Below are 19,224 nucleotides of genomic sequence, written 5' to 3'. Positions count from 1 at the left end.
CTCCATCGAAAGCATGCTCACAGTCCCTAAAGATACTGAGCTAAAAGAGTAATTTCAATAATGAACGACCCAAACTAAAAACCATACACTCTTCTCTCCTATTTTCTTCCATTATTGGTCTAAATCTTGTTATGAACATTCTCATACACTTGTATGCAGCTGTCAACCTTATTGTATATAGTTCTCACCGCTGATGAGAACTTTTAAAAAAAGTAGTCTGTAGCACATGAGTAAAAAATTATTTATTAGTGGTATTACTTTATTTAGAATATGCACCAATAAATCATAGGTTCTTAAACGAACATTAAATGTGTCCTATGGTCCCGGCGGAAGTTCGAGTCCTCCCTCGGGCATGGGTGTGTGTGTTTGTCCTTAAGATAATTTAGGTCAAGTAGTGTGTAAGCTTAGGGACTGATGACCTTAGCAGTTAAGTCCCATAAGATTTCACACACATTTGAACATTTGAATGTGTCTTAAAAGCTCTGGCTTTACACCGCCCAAGCTACTTCATTTACAGTTTATCAGTTTACTAAGTCTCAGTTCGTAAAATGTCATTATGTCAACGAAATAGTTACTGTAATTTTTATTGACATTTTCTTCTAATGTGTGCTATGATCTTGCATCTAATTTTAGTAATGAAACAGATGATTAAATGAGTAAATAGGGAGGTAATCACAAAATTCTTGAACAAAGTATACGTAAGGTACAAGTTACGATATTTCTAGTGGTGGACACAAAAGTTTCATCGATCCAAAAGAAAAAAAAAAAAAAACAGTGAAGGTGGGAATGCGATATGGTGAAAAATTCTCAAATTTTGACACTACTGCAGTTAACGTTAATTAGAGTGATGGTGTCGTAGCGGCCCCTTATTATTAGAGGGGCCCCATAACCGACACGCAAGATGGGTTGCCGATCCCCTTTCAGGAGCGGGCAGAGAAACATCACCAGCGGACAGAAACAATAACAGACTTTCCAAATAAACATGGAACTACTTCACCAGACAACATGTGACAGTGTTCCACCACTCGGAGTTCATATGGCTCATGTAGCACTCCGCCAACCTGGCTTTATAAGCACGTCTAGACTGTCAGACCGGCTGTGTTTAGCAACTGCTAGGAAGAGATCCGCCGAGTACTTACGTTGGCTGTAGCATTGTATTCACTAGCCGTAACATTGTAGTAGTATGTTGTATTATGTAGTCTCGATTTTGGTCAGTATATTCTTCCGTTGTCTTGTTTCCTTATCTGGTTTGCCACCACAAGAGTTGTGAGGTTCTTTTCTGTCTGTTCTTGCGTTTAACACTTACTGTACGCCAAGAAGGCGTTTTTCTTTAATTATAAAAAAGTGCGTTCAAATTGACTGTTAGTTCTATTCTACCGACCGCAGGACACTACATATGGCATGTTCCGCCTTAAGTACCTATGATATGAAGTAGCTGTTGCGGTCTTCAGTCCGACATTTGGTATGGCACAGCTCCCCACTATAACCTTTCTCTGTGTTAATAAAGCAATCTATATCCATGTGACCCTACTAACTGTTGTCAAACCTTCATCTCTCTCTATAGTTTTCTTGAAGATTATTGGAAGGGCATTTGTGATTTTCCATCTGTTCCATCGGATGAGAACTCGGGGATAATATAGGCTTTACCATATTACACAAGTACAACTAAAACACAGGGTGGCAGGAAAGACTGGTTCAACCTTCCCGAGAGAATAAAAAAAATATTTTCGAGTTAACGTCGACGTAGCCTGGGAGGCAAAGATAAACATAGAGATTACCGAGTGAGGTGGCGCAGTGGTTAGTGCACTGTAATCGGATTCGGGTGGAAGATAGTTCAAACACCCGCCTGGCTATCCTGATAAAAGGTTTTCTGTGATTTCCGTAAATCGCTTCAGGAAAATGCATTGAGGGTTCCTTTGAAAGGGCACCGCCGACTTCATTTCCTAGTTGATGGGACTGATGACATCACTGTCTGGTTCCCTCCCCCAAACCAACCAACCAACAAACAGAGCAAACCCTTGTTTAATTTGATAGCGAAAGTGCAGTGAGTCCAGTCCGAGGAGCCTAGTTTAGTACCGGAGAATACTGTTCATTTTTCCGGTCCAGCAGTATAGTAACAGTCTTTTTCGACGTCTATTTAATTCGCTTTCGATGACATTAAGATGAACTTACGGTTTGGTCATGTGGCTGATCAAACTTAGAAGTTTGGTATAAATTATTTCCAAAAATAATTTAAAGCACATTTATCTTCGAGAGGTCACCCATCATTGTGCAAGTGGAGTGATTTCAGTTCCGGGACCCTATATTAGCGTAAAAGTATACTGATCATTTTTTTCAGCCCAGAAGTACATCAAATATAAGTTTAGCAATTTTATGATAAACTGCCAGATATGCTGTTTAATTACCTTTATGGCCAGACCGGCGTTTCCCAACCGCCATGAAGCGACGCACTGGTGTGCCGCGAATACATGTTAGGTTTGTCGCGAGATGTTTATATTCTAACCTCCCGCAGATGAAACATCTAGATCATAAAAATTATCGGCCAATTCCTTCTTGAAGTAGCCCAATTTGTAAGAAATCGTCCAGCATTATACATGATTATAAGTATAACAACAAAAAATGTATTGTATTCCCTACATGTGTTTCCTTTTGTGCATGTGGGGAAAAAATTATATGTAGAAGTGTCGTGAAAGTTTGAAACATAATTTGGTGCTCCCCAAACGAAAAAAAGGTTGAGAAATGCGGATCCAGATGACCAAAAATTAAAAAACAATTAATCTGTCAGGAACTTCTGAGCTGAAATGGCTCAAATGGCTCTGAGCACTATGGGACTTAATATCTGTGGTCATCAGTCCCCTAGAACTTAGAACTACTTAAACCTAACTAACCTAAGGACATCACACACATCCATGCCCGAGGCAGGTTTCGAACCTGCGACCGTAGCAGCCGCGCGGTTCCGGACTGCGCGCCTAGAACCGCTAGACCACCGCGGCCGGCTTCTGAGCTGAGAGACAGCGTCATTCTTCACATCGTATCTGTAGCAACGTTTCTGTCCTCCAGTTAGGAGTCTTCTTCTTGAATGTCCTTCTCGGGAACCTGAACCATTTTTGTAAACAAGACACAATGAGCGAGACACGAACGTTTTCTAGAACAAAATGTGAACAAATATGAGGCATAATCATTGAGCAAATGTTAGATTGTATAAGACGATTGCGGAATTCTACAGGTATAAAAAACATTGTTAATAATTTTAGAGGTAATTGCAGTCACTATTGGCAACGTGTTTCTGAGATGCAGTAACCTTAAAAAATTCTATACGGGTCTTATAGATATCAAACAAGGAGTAGGTTAGATTGACATAAAATCTCAAGTAATAATACAAAACCAGTTTTCCGACTATTAGTAGCAAAATCTGTGGGAAATGTGTGTTGTTGAGGTTTGGTTTGCTCTTATTCGTAATATAAATAGTTGAATACACTTTTAGTCAACCTGATCTCCGTATACAGAGCATTGGGCACGTTATTGTTGCAGGAGCGGCTGCTGCTGTCGGTGCTGCCGGAGCACGTGGCTGTGAAGATGCGGCAGGACCTGGGCTCCGCCAAGGACAGTCAGTTCAAGAAGATCTACATGAGCCGGCACGAGAACGTCAGGTGAGAACTCTTACATTTCTGAAAATTAATATTTCACTTCTCGGTTAGATATAAAGTAATATCTGTTAGGGGTTCAACGTTTTTATGGAAATATTACCACAAGACCACAAAATGCATGATTAACGAAAACCTAGGACCCCGGCTACAAGAATTGCTTTTTGGTGAATTATTCTGAAAAGATTAGGCGTAGACAGTTGTGAACAGCATAAAAAATTGATTAATGGAAGCAGCAGGCTCCAAGCTTGCTCCCAAACTGACAACAGTTTGGGAATGAGGTATATGACTTGTTTTAATTTTTTTGTCGTGAGTCTTCTGACTGGACTGAATTCGTCTCCTGCGTCAGTCTCTTCACCTCATAGTGTCACCTACTTACACACAACGGCCTTAACTATTTGTTGGACGCATTGCAATCTTTCTCCCTCAACAGCTACTTCAAGCATCTTATAAATTATTCCCTGATTTCTTAACACGTCCAGTCACCTCCCCTTTATGTCCGAAAGCATGTTTTCACGGCGACAAATGCCAATAAAAGTTTCTCTAGCTTGGAGCCGCATCTGGTTGTTAAATAACCAAGTGCTTTCGGCCGACCGCTCCTCGGCCATTGTCAAGTGGTGACTGTCGTATGATTGCTGCTGCTGTCCTTACGTACCCTAGCTGCCATCCACCTGTGACGTCACTGCACAGCGCCATATGCGGCAATGTTTTCGTTGCGCAGCCGCCGCACCCGCTTAAACCTTCTGATAGCCGTGTGACCCGCTGTGCTAATCTACAGGCCATAGACTTTATTGAGAGTTGTTGCAAATTATCTTGATTGCTTCTTCTTTAACGTTGTCCAAGACACAATTTATTTATTTAATACTATATGTATCATCGAATGTAAATCGATGTTCGTTTTCCGCAGCATATTCTGCTAACGCTGATTTCCATGACACTTTAGGCGGCGACACCTTTCGTGTTCAATATGGTGCTGTTAAATATCTTGCCCATTTTCTCCACTATAAAAGCCTCCACGCCACCGTGATAATTTATACATCCCTGGCGATCTGAACCATACATAATTTTTCACCGGCCTCTTGTATTCTCGAAGTTGTGCTGAAGACCTGAAGACAGAATGAGTTTTGTGCCTGTTTAGGAGCAAGCTAATCTTTTCTGTTACTGAGCTACGGAACAGCAAAAACGTAAGTTTCTTTGTGTCCTCCCCAGGAGCCTTCACTTTAAGTTATTCGCAAAAATGGCGTGCGAAATTTGTAGATAGCAGGAGACGTTTCTCTTGAATACTTTCCGTAAGTTGGTCACTTCCTTCGGCGGGGTCTCAACCTCTGAAACGGCTTCCGCTCGATGTACCAGTCTTCAGAACAGGACGTTTCTGCGATGGGTGTTGGTAGCTGGTAGCGCGCAGGTACCAGTCCGTTTTGGTGAATTTCCGGTAAACACTGTGTCTGAGACACCCCTTTTGTTTGTTGGCGGACGAAGACGTCAAACAATGACAAGGCACCGTCCGTCTCTACATCTATGGTGAACTAGTCGTCGTTAATGATACTGATGTGGTCCAAGAACTCTCCCAGCTTTCGCATCCCTGAGGCCAGACGTCGACGTAGTGATAAAAGCAACTACACATAACACGAGCCGTGTCAAATTCGATGTCTTTAAAATACTCTATAAACAGACTGGCTAGGACTGGAGCTAAGGGACGTAATTAATGCGTAATTAAATCCACAGAATCGTCATCAAACAACAAATGTATGTATTCTTTGATTGTATCTTGTGCGAATGATGATACGACGTCAAAAATGACAACCGTATCTCTATCTTCAAGGCGCAGACGTTTAATTTGGCTGATGCAGTCGGCCGTGTTCCTAATTTGGTGCAGGCAGTGACTAATGTTCGGAGTAAGGAGGCTGGGCAGGTGTTCTGCAAGGCCGTAAGAGAGCGATCCGTTGATGGTCACGATGGGCGGTAGGCGTGTTTCCTTCTTATGCACTTAAGGCAGACCATAAAACGTAGGTGGTCGAGCTGCCTGAGGGAGGGGATTCTTAATGACACTCTCTTCCAGCTATGAATGCTTGAAGTTTTCCAACGTTTTCCTTATTTCTCTGGATGTTGGGTCCCACGAAAAAACTGTTACGTCTGCTCCTCCAGCTTGAACCGGAACTTAACGCCATGTTCAGTTACGACGGCTATGTTGCCTTCATCGCCTGGCGGTACAGTGATGAGTGCAGGAAGCAACTGCGTCCAGCTGTCATGTTTGACCCTAGCGAATTGGATTTAGAAACAATGAATTTCTTCTGCAGTTTCACTGGGGACTTGTGAACTGATTGCTCTACACCACCTGTTATGTCACTGAAAGGGATGCTTCGTGGCGATGTTGCGAAGTTATGAGCGGCAGGGTACCAGCATCGATGTTTCTCGCCGCCAAGTCGATAACGGTACGTTCTGTCGTTTCATGTTCTGTCCGATTTTGTTGTTGTCAAAGCGGCTGAGTTTAACTTTCTGCTTATCCATGGTTTTCTTCTGTGATGGTATCTGCTGTGCTACTGTGGCTGAGTCGATCCAAAGCAACTCCGTCAGCTAAAGGTGGACTTTCATAATGTCACGGCCTTTTGTATCCAGTTGCTATCGGGTGTAATGTAGTCTTTCAGATAGCAGGGAAAAGTAGACAAGGTGAAATATACTGCTGGCGGCAGCAGTGCCAATATAGTGGCTAACGATGGAAAATCGTGGAATCGTCATTTCATCAATGTAGTATAACAGGAAGGCTAGAGAACTTATTATGCTAGACTTCTAAACGCGCGATTCCCATTGAGTTAAACGCTGCGCCACGTTTCGTCACCGTAGGGTTATGTTATGGGGGAATCCATGGAATCCCGGCAATGTACAATTGTAAAATTTTCTCGCGCTACCAACTGTGTCAATTTTTTAAATACACAAGAGATTTCGACTTTCGGCAAGACATCTGTTATTAAACGAACAAATGGTTTCTGGGATGCTCATATAGACCGAGTCTGCAGCTTATCTAAGCTTGTCACACGGTCATCGGAAGGTTGAAGCGGGTGCGGCGATTGCACAACAAAAACATTACACGTGTACATAAATAATTCGGGTGAAAGGAATGGAGTAGAAACTGTGTGATAACGGATAGAAAGGAAATAATGGCTTCCAGCAGCGCAGGGCAGTGCAGCAATGCAACGAAGAAAGCTGAAAATCTGTGCCGAACCGGGACTCGAAACCCGGATGCTCTGCTTCTCTAGAACGAGATTTCTTTTCCGAAGGGGCAGGAGTCCAGGAGTCGAAATCCAAGGCCTGGCCACTATGCCTCCCGCTTCCCACTCCCGAAGCACTCCCTCCAATAATTTTCTTTTTGGATGGAGCAAGAAAGCGGGTTAAACGAAGCATCCTTATTTGTGCCATGGTGCCCCCCCCCCCCCCCCTATTCTAAGGGTAAAGGAAGTAACTAAACAACAAAAAACAAAATTAAAACAGACATAGAGCGTAACGGCCACCCTTCTGGTGGAACCAACATTAGACACTACACCCACTGGTACCATCGATCAGCATTTCCATTGATCCTTCCAACCCACCATTGGAGCCGGGAACATTGTAACAAAGAAAACATTCAAATGGTTCTTCCACTTTTTCCAGTTCATTTCGTAACACTGACATGCCCATGAGGTTAACTTCCCATACCTGACACACGCAACTGTGGGGAGGGTCCAAGAAGACACTACCCAGATAATTAGCAAAGTATTGGTGGTAGCGCGGATAACGTCGTAGACTTCTGAATCTTTCCAATAGGAGGGAAAGTGTGTGTCACCATGCCGGTAAAGATTCAATATGGCCAGACACTTGATCCATATCACTGCAGTCATCTTAGTACATGGATAAAACGACATATCGGATAAGAAAGGGTATCGGAGTCACTGCTGTAGGAGTCGTTCGTTCCATGAGAGCTAACATGTCTCGTGAACCTCCACATCTCCACATTCCAGACGCTGTTCATCTGCATCAGGTAGATGATTTTCAGAACATAATGGAGAATCTGCCATATGTACGGAATGGAGTCTCTAGCGATTCATACTGTATATTTGTGGTTGACCACCTAATACCTGGTCGTTCTGGCGTCGGAATCGAGGAGAGCGGCTTGTGCTGAACGTCAGACCATTGGGCAAGTAACTGAGAGTAGACGGATTTCAGTTGGATTTCGGGGATGGGCTCGCATCATCTGGCAATAAACATCACAAGCCCTTTGCAGCTGCTCTCTCGGCAGGTCAGCATTGACATAACTGAAGTCCACAAAAAACTCCTTAAGGTAAGGCAGTGTTGGTGAAATATGCGCCACTGCAATTGGTGGTTCATGAGAGGTGGGGGTCAGTTCTTCATTCAAAGTTCCTGTGAAGCTGCGCTGGTGATGATTCCACATCTTCATCATCGTGACGACTTATAAAGCAGCTGATCTAACCCAAACACTGACAATTAGGAGACTGCTGTTTTCGGTAGGGAGGGAGAGCGTATTGTATCCCACTTTGATGATCATCCCATAAATGGCGAAGTGACCAAAGACTGCCTGTAAACTGCGTGCTATCGTCTTTGGCATTTGAAAGACGGTAGCCAGATGTGGTACTCTGGATGCCTGTTAGATGTTTACATAAGCCCACCATTGGACCAAGTTCAAAGATTGCAACAAGTTGACACAGACATCCATACGTATGCCTTGTAGCAGACAAATATAGGTAAAATGTGCCATCTGACGACTGTCATACTTAAAGATAATCCCCAGCCATTTTATTGTATCTTAGAATGAGTATGGGGCAAAGCTTCCTTCTAGGAGGCTGATCCAGACTTTCCCAACTTCAAGTAGCTTCTGGCTGTGGCACCGTATTAGGCAATCCAGTCCAGTGATCTTTGGACTTCATCTGCTGTATGCACTAAAAACACCTGATAGTCCGCATATGCACAGCACACGAAGGATAGGTACCTCAGCGTAAGTCCCTGCAGCCGGTATCGTAGTCCATGTAACAGTGATTCAAAGGCAGCTGTACACATAACCACAAACAGGGGCAACTTTGCCTCACAGAGCAAGCAATAGTGATCTTGCCCGCTCTACGTCCATTGATCATAACTTGTGAAGTATCACACAGAAGGTATGTGACAGTATTTATGAAGGACCAGGGGAAGGCCAACTGCTGTGGCATCTTCTCAAGATAGTCTTGACATACCCTACTGAAAGCGTGGTCAAAGTCAACACACACGGAAAGCCTCCACAGGCTACACACCTCCGTCAGTGCGATGACATCACGATAATAAATGAACACCGTATGGATGTAGCTGTTACCACTGAGGCATTTCTGGTCTGCAGGGACGTCTTGGGGCAGGATACTCCGAATGCAAGTAGCCAGAACTCTCGCAAAGAGTTTGAAATCGCTGTTGAGCAGCGTAAGAGGCTGGTAAAACTACCCTCCTGGCAAATAGCTATGGTACAAATATAAGGATGCTGTCAACAAAGGCAGAGTTCATCAATTCCCGATGCATTGTAACTCATAAGGGTATCATAACATCATGGAACATATAAACAAAAAACCTTATCAGGAGACCACCTGGGCTCAGCTATTTGTTGGGCGCCCCTTTGCGGAGGTCGTTGGTTACGTCTTCCGCCGTTAGCGAGTCAGTGAGGTTCTCTAACTCGTCTCCATCGAGGGTCTGGTGCAGCAAGTGGAGGACTTCATCCATCTCCACAGTATCATGGCCTTCTGTGACGTAGAACCGCCAGTAATGATCCAAGAAGACGTTGGTGATATCCTTTTGCGTCGTCAGGCGCTGGTCACCTGGGATATCCTGTATGGGGACCAATGCTCTTCGACATCTGTGACATCCATGGATAACGTGATGCATGGACCCTCGATACTGTCTTGACTACGCAAGTGCACAAGACGATGTCGTGTAAGCGTAGTGAATTTTGCTTGTAATCACTGAACCTCAGCCTCACATCCTGGTGATGGTGGTTGGGCAGATATCTTCCAGAGTAGCATAAAATGATATTCCATGATGTGCTGCTGTCAACGCATATCCTCTCTACCGGAATTCATCACCACACGCTGCAGTGCAGGTTTTGCGCAATCGAGTCACCACTGGATCGTGAAAGGAAGCGTCGGATGCTACCTCTCACAGTTCTTCCAGATCTCTACTATGCCCCGCCGACACTCCAGATCCTGGAGTAGTGTTACATTCATATTTCATGAGCTTCTGGTCTGTCACACCCTCTGTCGTGGGAGGCAGATCGTTCAGAAGAAGGTATCATGATCCGTAAAGGCTGTCGGCCATGTCTCAGCATCAAGTCTCTCCATCGAAGTCTCCATGAGATGTAGACTCTGTTAACTTGTCGAGGCGACTCGCCAATCGTCCGGTAACTTATGTGTATTCCTGCCAGGTAACGACAGGGCAAAGGTCTTGCACCTCGCGTTACAGTTCTTTGTACATGCTGAAGTATGGCATTGATCCTGTGGTGACAGGGTACAACTGAAGTCGACCTCTAGGATGATATGATTGTAGCGTCCCTCGAATAAGAGCCTGACTTCCTGCGCATAAAATTTCGAACGGTCTCTCCCCTTGTCCTTACTGGAAGCTGGAGGGACCGTACACATTCTCAGTCCTGATGCCCTGATAGCAAGTCCTCATGCTGATAGGAGATATGTTGTCACACCATCAAAAACGATGCCTTCCTTCACAAAAAGGGCCGTACTGCAGCCATTATCAGTTCAAGGCACGTTGTAAACTTCGTACCCATAAGTAGCGGGAACTGGTTCCGGCGCACTTCCTGGAGGAGTGCGTTGTCGAGTTCTGCCGCCCGCAACATGTCACGAGAGATCTGCATGTTAGCCTGGGAACTGAGGGTATCGAAGTTTATAGTGCTAATCTGGTAGGCCTGGCACGGGATGGCGATATTTTTGACGACCGTTGGTAGGGGTGGAGGCAAACTAGCTGAAGGCCATGCCGTCAGCGTGTCCCCTCCTAAGTCCACTGGTGTCACGACCCCAATACGGTCGGTCCACGCACTCAGGCTTGTGCTGTTATCATCCCTCGGAATTAACGGGACGGCTGATGCTTGCAGCCCATCTGTGACAGTGTAAGATACTTAGTCAATCCGCTGTCCATCATCCACAGGCATGGCACTGTGAGAAGTCTCCTTCGATTCCCCTGTGGAACGAATCCCGTCGTGGGAACCGACGGTCATACCTTCCTGCTTTGTGTTCTGTAGACGTCGTCCTGCAGGTGTTGGATGAAGCCAGTAGATGTTTTCCTTTTCTGTCTGTTTCGAGTCCTTTGTTGTCAGGCATGAGTGTCGGTATCCGACAACTTCTGCGGATCGTTTCCATCAGGAACAAAAGCGTCAGTTCTCACCACCAAATCTGCGATGGCCAACTCCTCCTGCGTAGCGGTTCCTCCTTCGAATTGCAAGATTTATGCCAGGCGGCTCTCTGGCAGTGGAGAATGTCCATCTGCAGTGTCCTGCCGCCACATCACAGGCTGCTCGGGGTCGACTGAAGTCGACGCTTCTATCTCCAGTCGATGAACAGATTGAAGAAAATTAAGGGTCTCCAAGTATGTCGACGGGAGCACCGTCAGATCGGGCGTCATCTCCTACTGCTCCGTCGGCAGCTGCTTAGTGTGACATTGCATACAGACTGAGATACCTCTTTTGCCCGCATTCCGAACAGGTCTTTGGCTGACCGTCGTAAATTACGATGACACGGCATCCGCCGATGTTCACGTAGGACGAGACGTATTTAGTAAGGTCCATGCGCACCTGGTGCACCCAGTTCAGAACTGGCTACGTGGTACGGTGTACCAATTTTTGCACCATATGGGTTTCAACGCCGCGACCACCAGCTCTACTGGTACCTCATATGGCAACGATAACTGTCGGAGGAAGTAAGTTGCACGGCTGTAAAGAACAACACCACCACGGCCGCGCGCTAACGCGGTAGGAACGTAAACTGGACGCCCGAGCTGCTGTCATTCCGAAGGCTGACTGTCGACTCGGCTATCCGAGCACACTTTCCGTCAGACCCAAATTTCCAACTTCTCGCTCGCTGCACCACGACGACCCCCGCTCATTAATCCCGTACTCGCATTTTTCTGATTCCAACGGGAGTCCGGACAGAACAGACACCACTCTTACCTGTTACCATATACGGCACTGGAGTGAGCAACAGTGACGTCACAGGTGGCAGGACGGCAGCAGTAGTTACACGGCAGTCGACAGTGGCCAAGGAGCACTCAGCCAGAAGCTCGTGGGTGTTTAGCCACTTTACGGTTTCCAGTTAAATACTGCTGCCACCGGTCTAATTCTACTCTTATGAAGACATTTCCCACACAGGATCTAAATTCCTCGGAATGTGGCTGAAAAATTCTGCGAATAGGCTGATACCAGAATGTCAACCTGTGTTAAAAATGCTTGCATTCACTCGGACATCAAGAGGCGTGTCAGGATTTGCTACGTGGCGTCCGACACAGTAAGCTGATGCAGATTTATCTCCTTTGACAAACCGGATGTGCTGAGTACGAGAACTCATACTTCAACTGTTTCTTACAAGTCGTGAAAAATCCCAACGGAGAAGCTTGCAATATTGATATAATTGGATAATTTTTTATTTCGTTCGACTTACCTGCATTGACACAAATTTTTTCTGCAGTGCTTACCGGTTTCGGGCTGACCCGTCCGTAACAGTTGATAATGAGGTGTGCCGTTTGTGAATGGACGTGTCACCCCGAAACCTATAACCAATGCAGCAAAATTTCGTATCAGTGTAACAGAGATGGACGAAATAAAAAAATTAACTAATTTCTTTAGTAGTGAACACTTGCGGATGTACCATCCCGTGACAAGATACCTCGAATAAGCAAATATTGACGCAAAAGTACGAAAATGAAACGCTGAGCTCAATCTGCGTTTATGAGTCGTCCAAACACATTCGAAACGGAAAGGAATTAATGGTGCACTGCATTGTGGTTTACCATCAACAAACACGACGACAGACAGCATGCAGGGAAGAGGTTAGCGGCGACAGAGCGCGACTTTGAGCTACAGTCTTTCCAATCAAGAAGCCGAGCTTTTATCGAGCATCTTCTCAGTAGCTATAGAAATATTGTCAACAAAATTTAAGTTTCCGAAGCACATCAGAGTTAATTCCAATGGAGCATAGAATAGTGGCTAGAGTTTTAGGTCTATCTCGCTCTCATCCTCTACCTTGAACCTCATCCGCTTCGCATCTATAGGTATTCTTTCACTTTATACCCAGAAGTCACATCAAAATATTGGTTTAGCGGTGTGTCGCGAAGCAGAAGCTCGAATATAGCTCAATTCCTTATACATGAAGCAAAAACGCAGCACATTATGCGATTATAATTTTTTACCGACATTCCACTATCCCATCGAAATTCCTTATAGCCTATTCACAATCACCATTACCGAAATGGTGTCGGAATATGACAATTATTCGAATACCAAAACCGCTTTCGCGAATTTCTTATTCTAATATTCAGAGATTGACCTCTAATTGCATTTGTATTGACTGAATGATTACGAGCTACATTCAGACTTTGACCTCTATTTGCTTGTGGACTGACTGGACGCTGTGCTCTAAGGAAAGCGGAAATCGATGTGAAGGTGTTTTGGCTTGTTCACATGGCTACGGACTTAACGTCTTGATTCTGACAACGATAAACTATCTTACTTTGACAGCACTTTCACCAAACGTCGATGAGTAAGCTATGCTGTAGAAGCGTTGTCGGTCGATATCGCATCAGTTGTGAAATTCAAGGTGACCAAGTGCACACGATGGACACTCGGCAAGGCGTCCACCATCCCCCCCTCTCTCTCTCGCTCGTCTGTGTGTGTGTGTCTGTGTGTGTGTGTGTGTGTGTTTGTGTGTGTGTGTGTGTGTGTGTGTGTGTGTGTGTGTGTGTGTGTGTGTGTGAGAGAGAGAGAGAGAGAGAGAGAGAGAGAGAGAGAGAGAGAGAGAGAGAGAGAGTCTCTGATAACTGTATTTTCAACCAGTGATGGCGGTCACCTTATTCTTCTCATCATACCCTCCTTTGTTATTTGTAATTCGTTGATCCACATGCTAAATAAAATAACTTTTGCCAACTGTATTTCTTGAATTGCTCTGGTTCACAGCGGTCATGTCCCCTAACTGTGATTTACTTCACCAGTCTGAATTATCACTAAAAGATTTGCAGATCTTTCGTCAAGAGATTGCTTTACTTACCTTCCCCGTAAGCATGACAGTCTGTCTCACTGGTACCAATATTGTAAGAGGACACAAAAACGACTTATACTCCATCGAAATAACTAAAATGAGTCATAATAACGTACTCGGTCTTGATCGCAAGATATTTCATTCTTGGTAACCGGTTTCAACCTTTGAAGGTCGTCTTCAGACCATCAGGCGTCTCTTTTAGCGACTTGCGGAGGCGGCGAGCGGAGCCCAATATCTGCCAGAAGGCACATTCGTTGGCTGCTCGATGCAGACACTTACAGGTGTGAAGATGATCTTCAAAGATTGAGACCGATTACCACGAATAAAATATTATCCAATCTAGGTTGATTATTTTATTACAATACAATTTAGATCGCTGATTTCCAAGCCATGTTATCAAAAATCATTAATATGAGTCAATTTACACGCACATTTATTATTAAAAAGAGTATATTCTACGGTTCAGTTACAGAAACCTAATGAGAACTTAGTTCCTCGCGAACGACATTCTTGGATGCAGCTGACGTCCGTGTTCTCACGGTTTTTGCTCCGTCTACCGCCTCCAGCCGCCGTCACGGCGCTTACGGCGTTAAGGATTATAGACCGAAAGCAGTCTCTAACTATAGTAAATATCTGTTGCAATCGAGACTGTTTTACTGAATTGTAATATTTTACACCGATCGCTGTTAAATGTCCAGTGAAAGAATGTTTCCGAAAATTTTAAATTAGTGGATGAACATCTCTCTTGTCTTGGCACATCACGTTTTAGTGAGGGCTCGAGGATTCGATGATTTTTATGTCCAATATTCTGATCTCTAGACGACATCATACAAAACTCAGAGAATATGCGTATATGGTAGCAAAGATTATTTCGATATTTCTGATAGTGGGACGCCACTAGCGCAACAGATTCCGCTGGAAAGCATACGGCGCAAACATTCCTCTGTAGCCTCTCCTCATCGAGCACCTGGCGTCGTGTCCTCGATGGAAGGATATGACAGCGTCAAAACATAGCGCAGTTTAAGGAAGAAGCGTTAAACGTCTACATTTGGCTGTGAAACACAACGTTGTAAACAACAAGCAAAATTATTTAACCTCCTGTTCAATCTACACATAAAGAAGCAATGATGGAAATAAAAGAAAGTTTTAAGAATGGGATTAAAAGTCTGGATGAAAGGAAATCAATAAAAGATTCTATTATGTCGTTGCTGTCCTCAGTAAAAATGGAAAAGCATTACAGGATCTGTTGAAGGGAACGAACAGTCGAAGGAATACAGAACCTGGATTGAGAGTAAACCAGAAAAGACCAAAATAATGAGAATTAACAGAAAGGAGAATAGCAAGACACTAATCATAAAAACTGGGGATCACATAGCAAAGTTAAGCAATGCTGCTACCTTGGAAGTAAAATTACTCATGATGGACGAAGCAAGGACAATGTAAAGAGCAGACCAGTAAAGGAAAAGAGGGCGTTCCTGGACGACAGAAATCTACTGTTATCAAACATAGGCTTTAATTTGAGGAAGATACACACATCAAAAAAAGTTTTGCATCACCCCGGTTCCCACAACTTCTCAAGATAGACGTTGACTGTGTATACTGTATCACAGACACAGTCCCTTTGACAGTTCAGAGATGTCACTAAACCCGCCCAAAGGTGTAAACAACCATGCATGAGCAGCGCCTATTACACGGAGGGGGTCCGACAGCCGATCAGTTCCAGTCATTCCACCAGGAAGGAGGTACACGGCTCCTGTTGTCTGTAGTTCAACCATGCCTAGACGGTCAATACCGCGGTTCGATCGCGTGCGAATTGTTACTTTGTGCCAGGAAGAGCTCTCAACAAGGGAAGTGTCCAGGCTTCTCGGAGTGAACCAAAGCGATGTTGTTCGGACATCGAAGAGATACAGAGAGACGGGAACTATCGATGACATGCCTCGCTCAGGCCGCCTAAGGACTAGTACCGCAGTAGATGACCGCTACCTACAGGTTATTGCTCGGAGGAACCCTGACAGCAATGCCACTACATTATATAATGCTTTTCGTGCATCCACAGGACGTCGTGTTACGACTCAAACTGTGCGCATAGGCTGCATGATGCCCAACTTCACTCCCGACGTCCATCGCGAGGTCCATCTTTGCAGCCACGACACCATGCAGCGCGGTACAGATGGACCGCTCAGGATTGGCATCACGTTCTCTTCACCAATGAGTGTCGCCTATACCTTCAACCAGACAATCATCGGAGACGTGTTTGGAGGCAACCCGGTCAGGCTGAACGCCTTAGACACACTGTCCACAGAGTGCAGCAAGGTGGATGTTCCCTGCTGTTTTGGGGTGGCATTATGTGGGGCCGACGTACGCCGCTGGTGGTCATGGAAGGCGCCGTAACGGCTGTACAATACATGAATGCCATCATTCGACCGATAATGCAACCATATCGGCAACATATTGGAGAGGCATTCGTCTTCATGGACAATTCACGCCCCTATAGTGCACATCTTGTCAATGGCTTCCTTCAGGATAACTACATCGCTCGACCAGAGTGACAAGCATCTTCTCCAGACAAGAACCCTATCGAACATGGCTGGGATAGATTGAAAACGGCTGCTTTTGGACGACGTGACCCACCAACCACTCTGAGGGATATACGCCGAATCGTCGTTGAGGAGTGGGACAATCTGGACCAACAGTGCCTTGATTAACTTTTGGATAGTATGCCTGCATCAGTGCAAGAGGACGCGCTACCGGGTGTCAGAGGTACCGGTGTTTACAGCAGTCTGGACCACCACCTCTGAGAGTCCCGCTGTATGGTGGTACACAATCCAATGTGTGGCTTTCATGAGCAATAAAAAGGGCGGAAATGATGTTTATGTTGATCTCTATTCCAATTTTCTGTACTTGTTTCGGAACTCTCGGATCCGAGGTAATGCAGAACTTTTTCTGCTGTGCGTATTTAAGAGAATACACGTGTGTAGCACGACATTGCATGACAGCGAATAATTTTGAAAACAGGGAAAACCGGAGCAGATGAGAATCAAAGTGTCTGAGATGTGGTGCTACAGAAGACTGTTGGAAATCAGGCGTACTGATGAGGTAAAGAATGAGGAGGTTCCATGCAGAAATGGGGAAGAAAGGAACATGTGGAAAACATTTGCTAGATGAAGGAACTTAATTATAAGACATGGGTTACATCAGGTAGTAACATCCATGGTCCTATTGGGAGCTGTAGAGGGTAAAAACTTTAAGGGAAAACACAGATTTGAATATGTCCAATAAATAATTCAGGCAGGTGGAAAGAGCAATTCTGAGATGAATGGGAGAATAGGAATCCATGACCGTCCGCATCAAATCAGACAAATGACAAAGGAGAACTATCAACATTGCAGCGGGTCAGCAATCGTGAATAATTCAATAACTATAAAGAATCCGCCTCGATTGCAAATAGAAACCGGATGTTGACCTAGGTTTCGGTGCGGATAACCACGCTTTCTTCGGAACACACTAAAACTACAAACTGCCTAAAGAGGCATGGTCCAACATCAATACAGAACGCCCAAAAGGGAAAAAGACTCTCATAAAATGTAAAATAAACGGTACGTGTGTGCCATGTCAATAGCTGTGCTTAGCTCAAACGTCATAAGCGTGCTTCCTCACCCCAGCCGACGTTCGGTGGGCCGCGGGCTCTCACGTAAACTGAGGTGGCGCCGGCAGCTAGGCTGTGAGAATGTCGGAAAGGAACGCACATGCGCAAATTGAGAAATCGTCTTCTTCCATGTGATTGGCATAAAATGTGTTACGAAATTGATCCGATGACCGGGTCGAAGGCGCAGGAAGTTAATACATGTATAATGTCCTAGCTCGAGGACGATTTTATAAAACTATAGAACGTGGATAGGCTGAAACTATATATATGTGGGATAGCAAATTCCACGTATGGTCAAAACGCATGCACGCAGGACAGACAAAATACCATCAGCTAGAAGCAGGCTAAAAATAGGTGGGGGATGAATAACCCATTTTTCAATTATTTGGGGTCGTTGATAGTATTTGATGACTACGCTTGGATACGCGTGTAAAGTTACTATATTAAATTCTAAGCGCTATTGACCAGAAAAGGGTCAAATTAGTGTGACAGGCTTAATGTAATTGCGTGAAAGGACGTGCAATGTCGCCTTCGTTGCCCTTAATATCTAATGACAGAGGTCATTTTCAATAGTGCTATAGGATATGTACCAAAATAGTGTAAAAAGAACATAAAGCTAAACTAGTTTCTTAAAATGAGGTACTTGAGGTACTGAACCATGAAACGTAAACAAGTGAGGACTGTGAACGCATATAGCGTGGAACAGACAAACTACTTTTATGTTCTCGTACGTCTCTTCACGCAAATACACATAACGTTGCATACCATTCTGGTAACACCTGATAGCACTAATCATTTTGGCCTCTGTCGGTCAACAGATAATAAGGGTGATGGAAGCGACGTTGTACGTCCTTTCACGCATGTATATTAAATCCGTTACATTATTTGACCTTTCACGTCAACAGCTATTACAACATAAAGGTAGTTTGTCTTACTGCTAAAATCGCTTAAGATAATCGGCTTCTGAAATAAACGTAAAAATCGAGCAAAGATTTAAGAATTTTGAACTCCTTAGTTTCATGGTACATGCTAAATGAAATAGGCAAATCCACCGCCGCTTTTCTTGAAAAGTGGTAAGTATTGGAATATTATTCAATATCATCAATATTGTTCTATTGACTCTAACTGTTTTTTGAAACTCTGCTCAAAAATCATGTTGTGACCGGGGAGCATACCATTGTTTGGGCATTACGAATAGTAGTGCTAAAGGGTGAAAACTGAGGTTGAAAAACGTTATTTTTCGTGTTAATTTGTCGTTTTCAAGGTCTACAAGCAGGTAAAGTCATCAAATGTGTGAATTGTCATGTTTTTAAATTTCCTCTTTATATGATGTCGCAAGTTTGTTGTGGCTTGTCATGTTTTTAATCTTTTAAAACGGTGATACCGCACTTCGTAAAATACTTCCAGACTAGGGATGGTACCATTCTGTAACACAGCTGATGTCCTACGGTGACAGCGAGAAACTACCATAATTACAGATCAGATGGGAGAAGTCTTGCACACTGCACGTACAAGCATACCACCTCATAAGCCACGCCACATCTTAAAAGGTACACTATTATCCAGCAACGATTCGAGTGCCACGTGTCTGTTGCTCGTTTCTGTCGCCATTGTTATTAGAATAGCACTGATCTCTTTCCCCGTTTTCTATTATAATACAAGATTTAAGAGTAAT

The 19,224-nt window shown here is 44.3% G+C and overlaps 1 protein-coding gene across 1 annotated transcript in view; it reads left to right on the top strand.

Annotated features, from left to right (window-relative positions):
- Positions 1-3,421: 3,421 nt before the first annotated feature.
- The window catches only part of LOC126456037 (adenylate cyclase type 3), a 418,454-nt gene continuing 402,651 nt past the window's right edge, over positions 3,422-19,224 (top strand). Inside the window, exons 1-2 of the mRNA XM_050091793.1 lie at positions 3,422-3,436; positions 3,532-3,650. Of these exons, the coding sequence (XP_049947750.1) occupies positions 3,422-3,436; positions 3,532-3,650 (134 nt within the window). The remainder of the gene's footprint in view (positions 3,437-3,531; positions 3,651-19,224) is intronic.

This window comes from Schistocerca serialis, chromosome 2 (assembly GCF_023864345.2).
Source record: "Schistocerca serialis cubense isolate TAMUIC-IGC-003099 chromosome 2, iqSchSeri2.2, whole genome shotgun sequence".
Classification (NCBI taxonomy): domain Eukaryota; kingdom Metazoa; phylum Arthropoda; class Insecta; order Orthoptera; family Acrididae; genus Schistocerca; species Schistocerca serialis.
The sequence above is the reverse complement of the archived record's forward strand: the minus strand, read 5'-3'. Positions and strand labels throughout refer to the sequence as shown.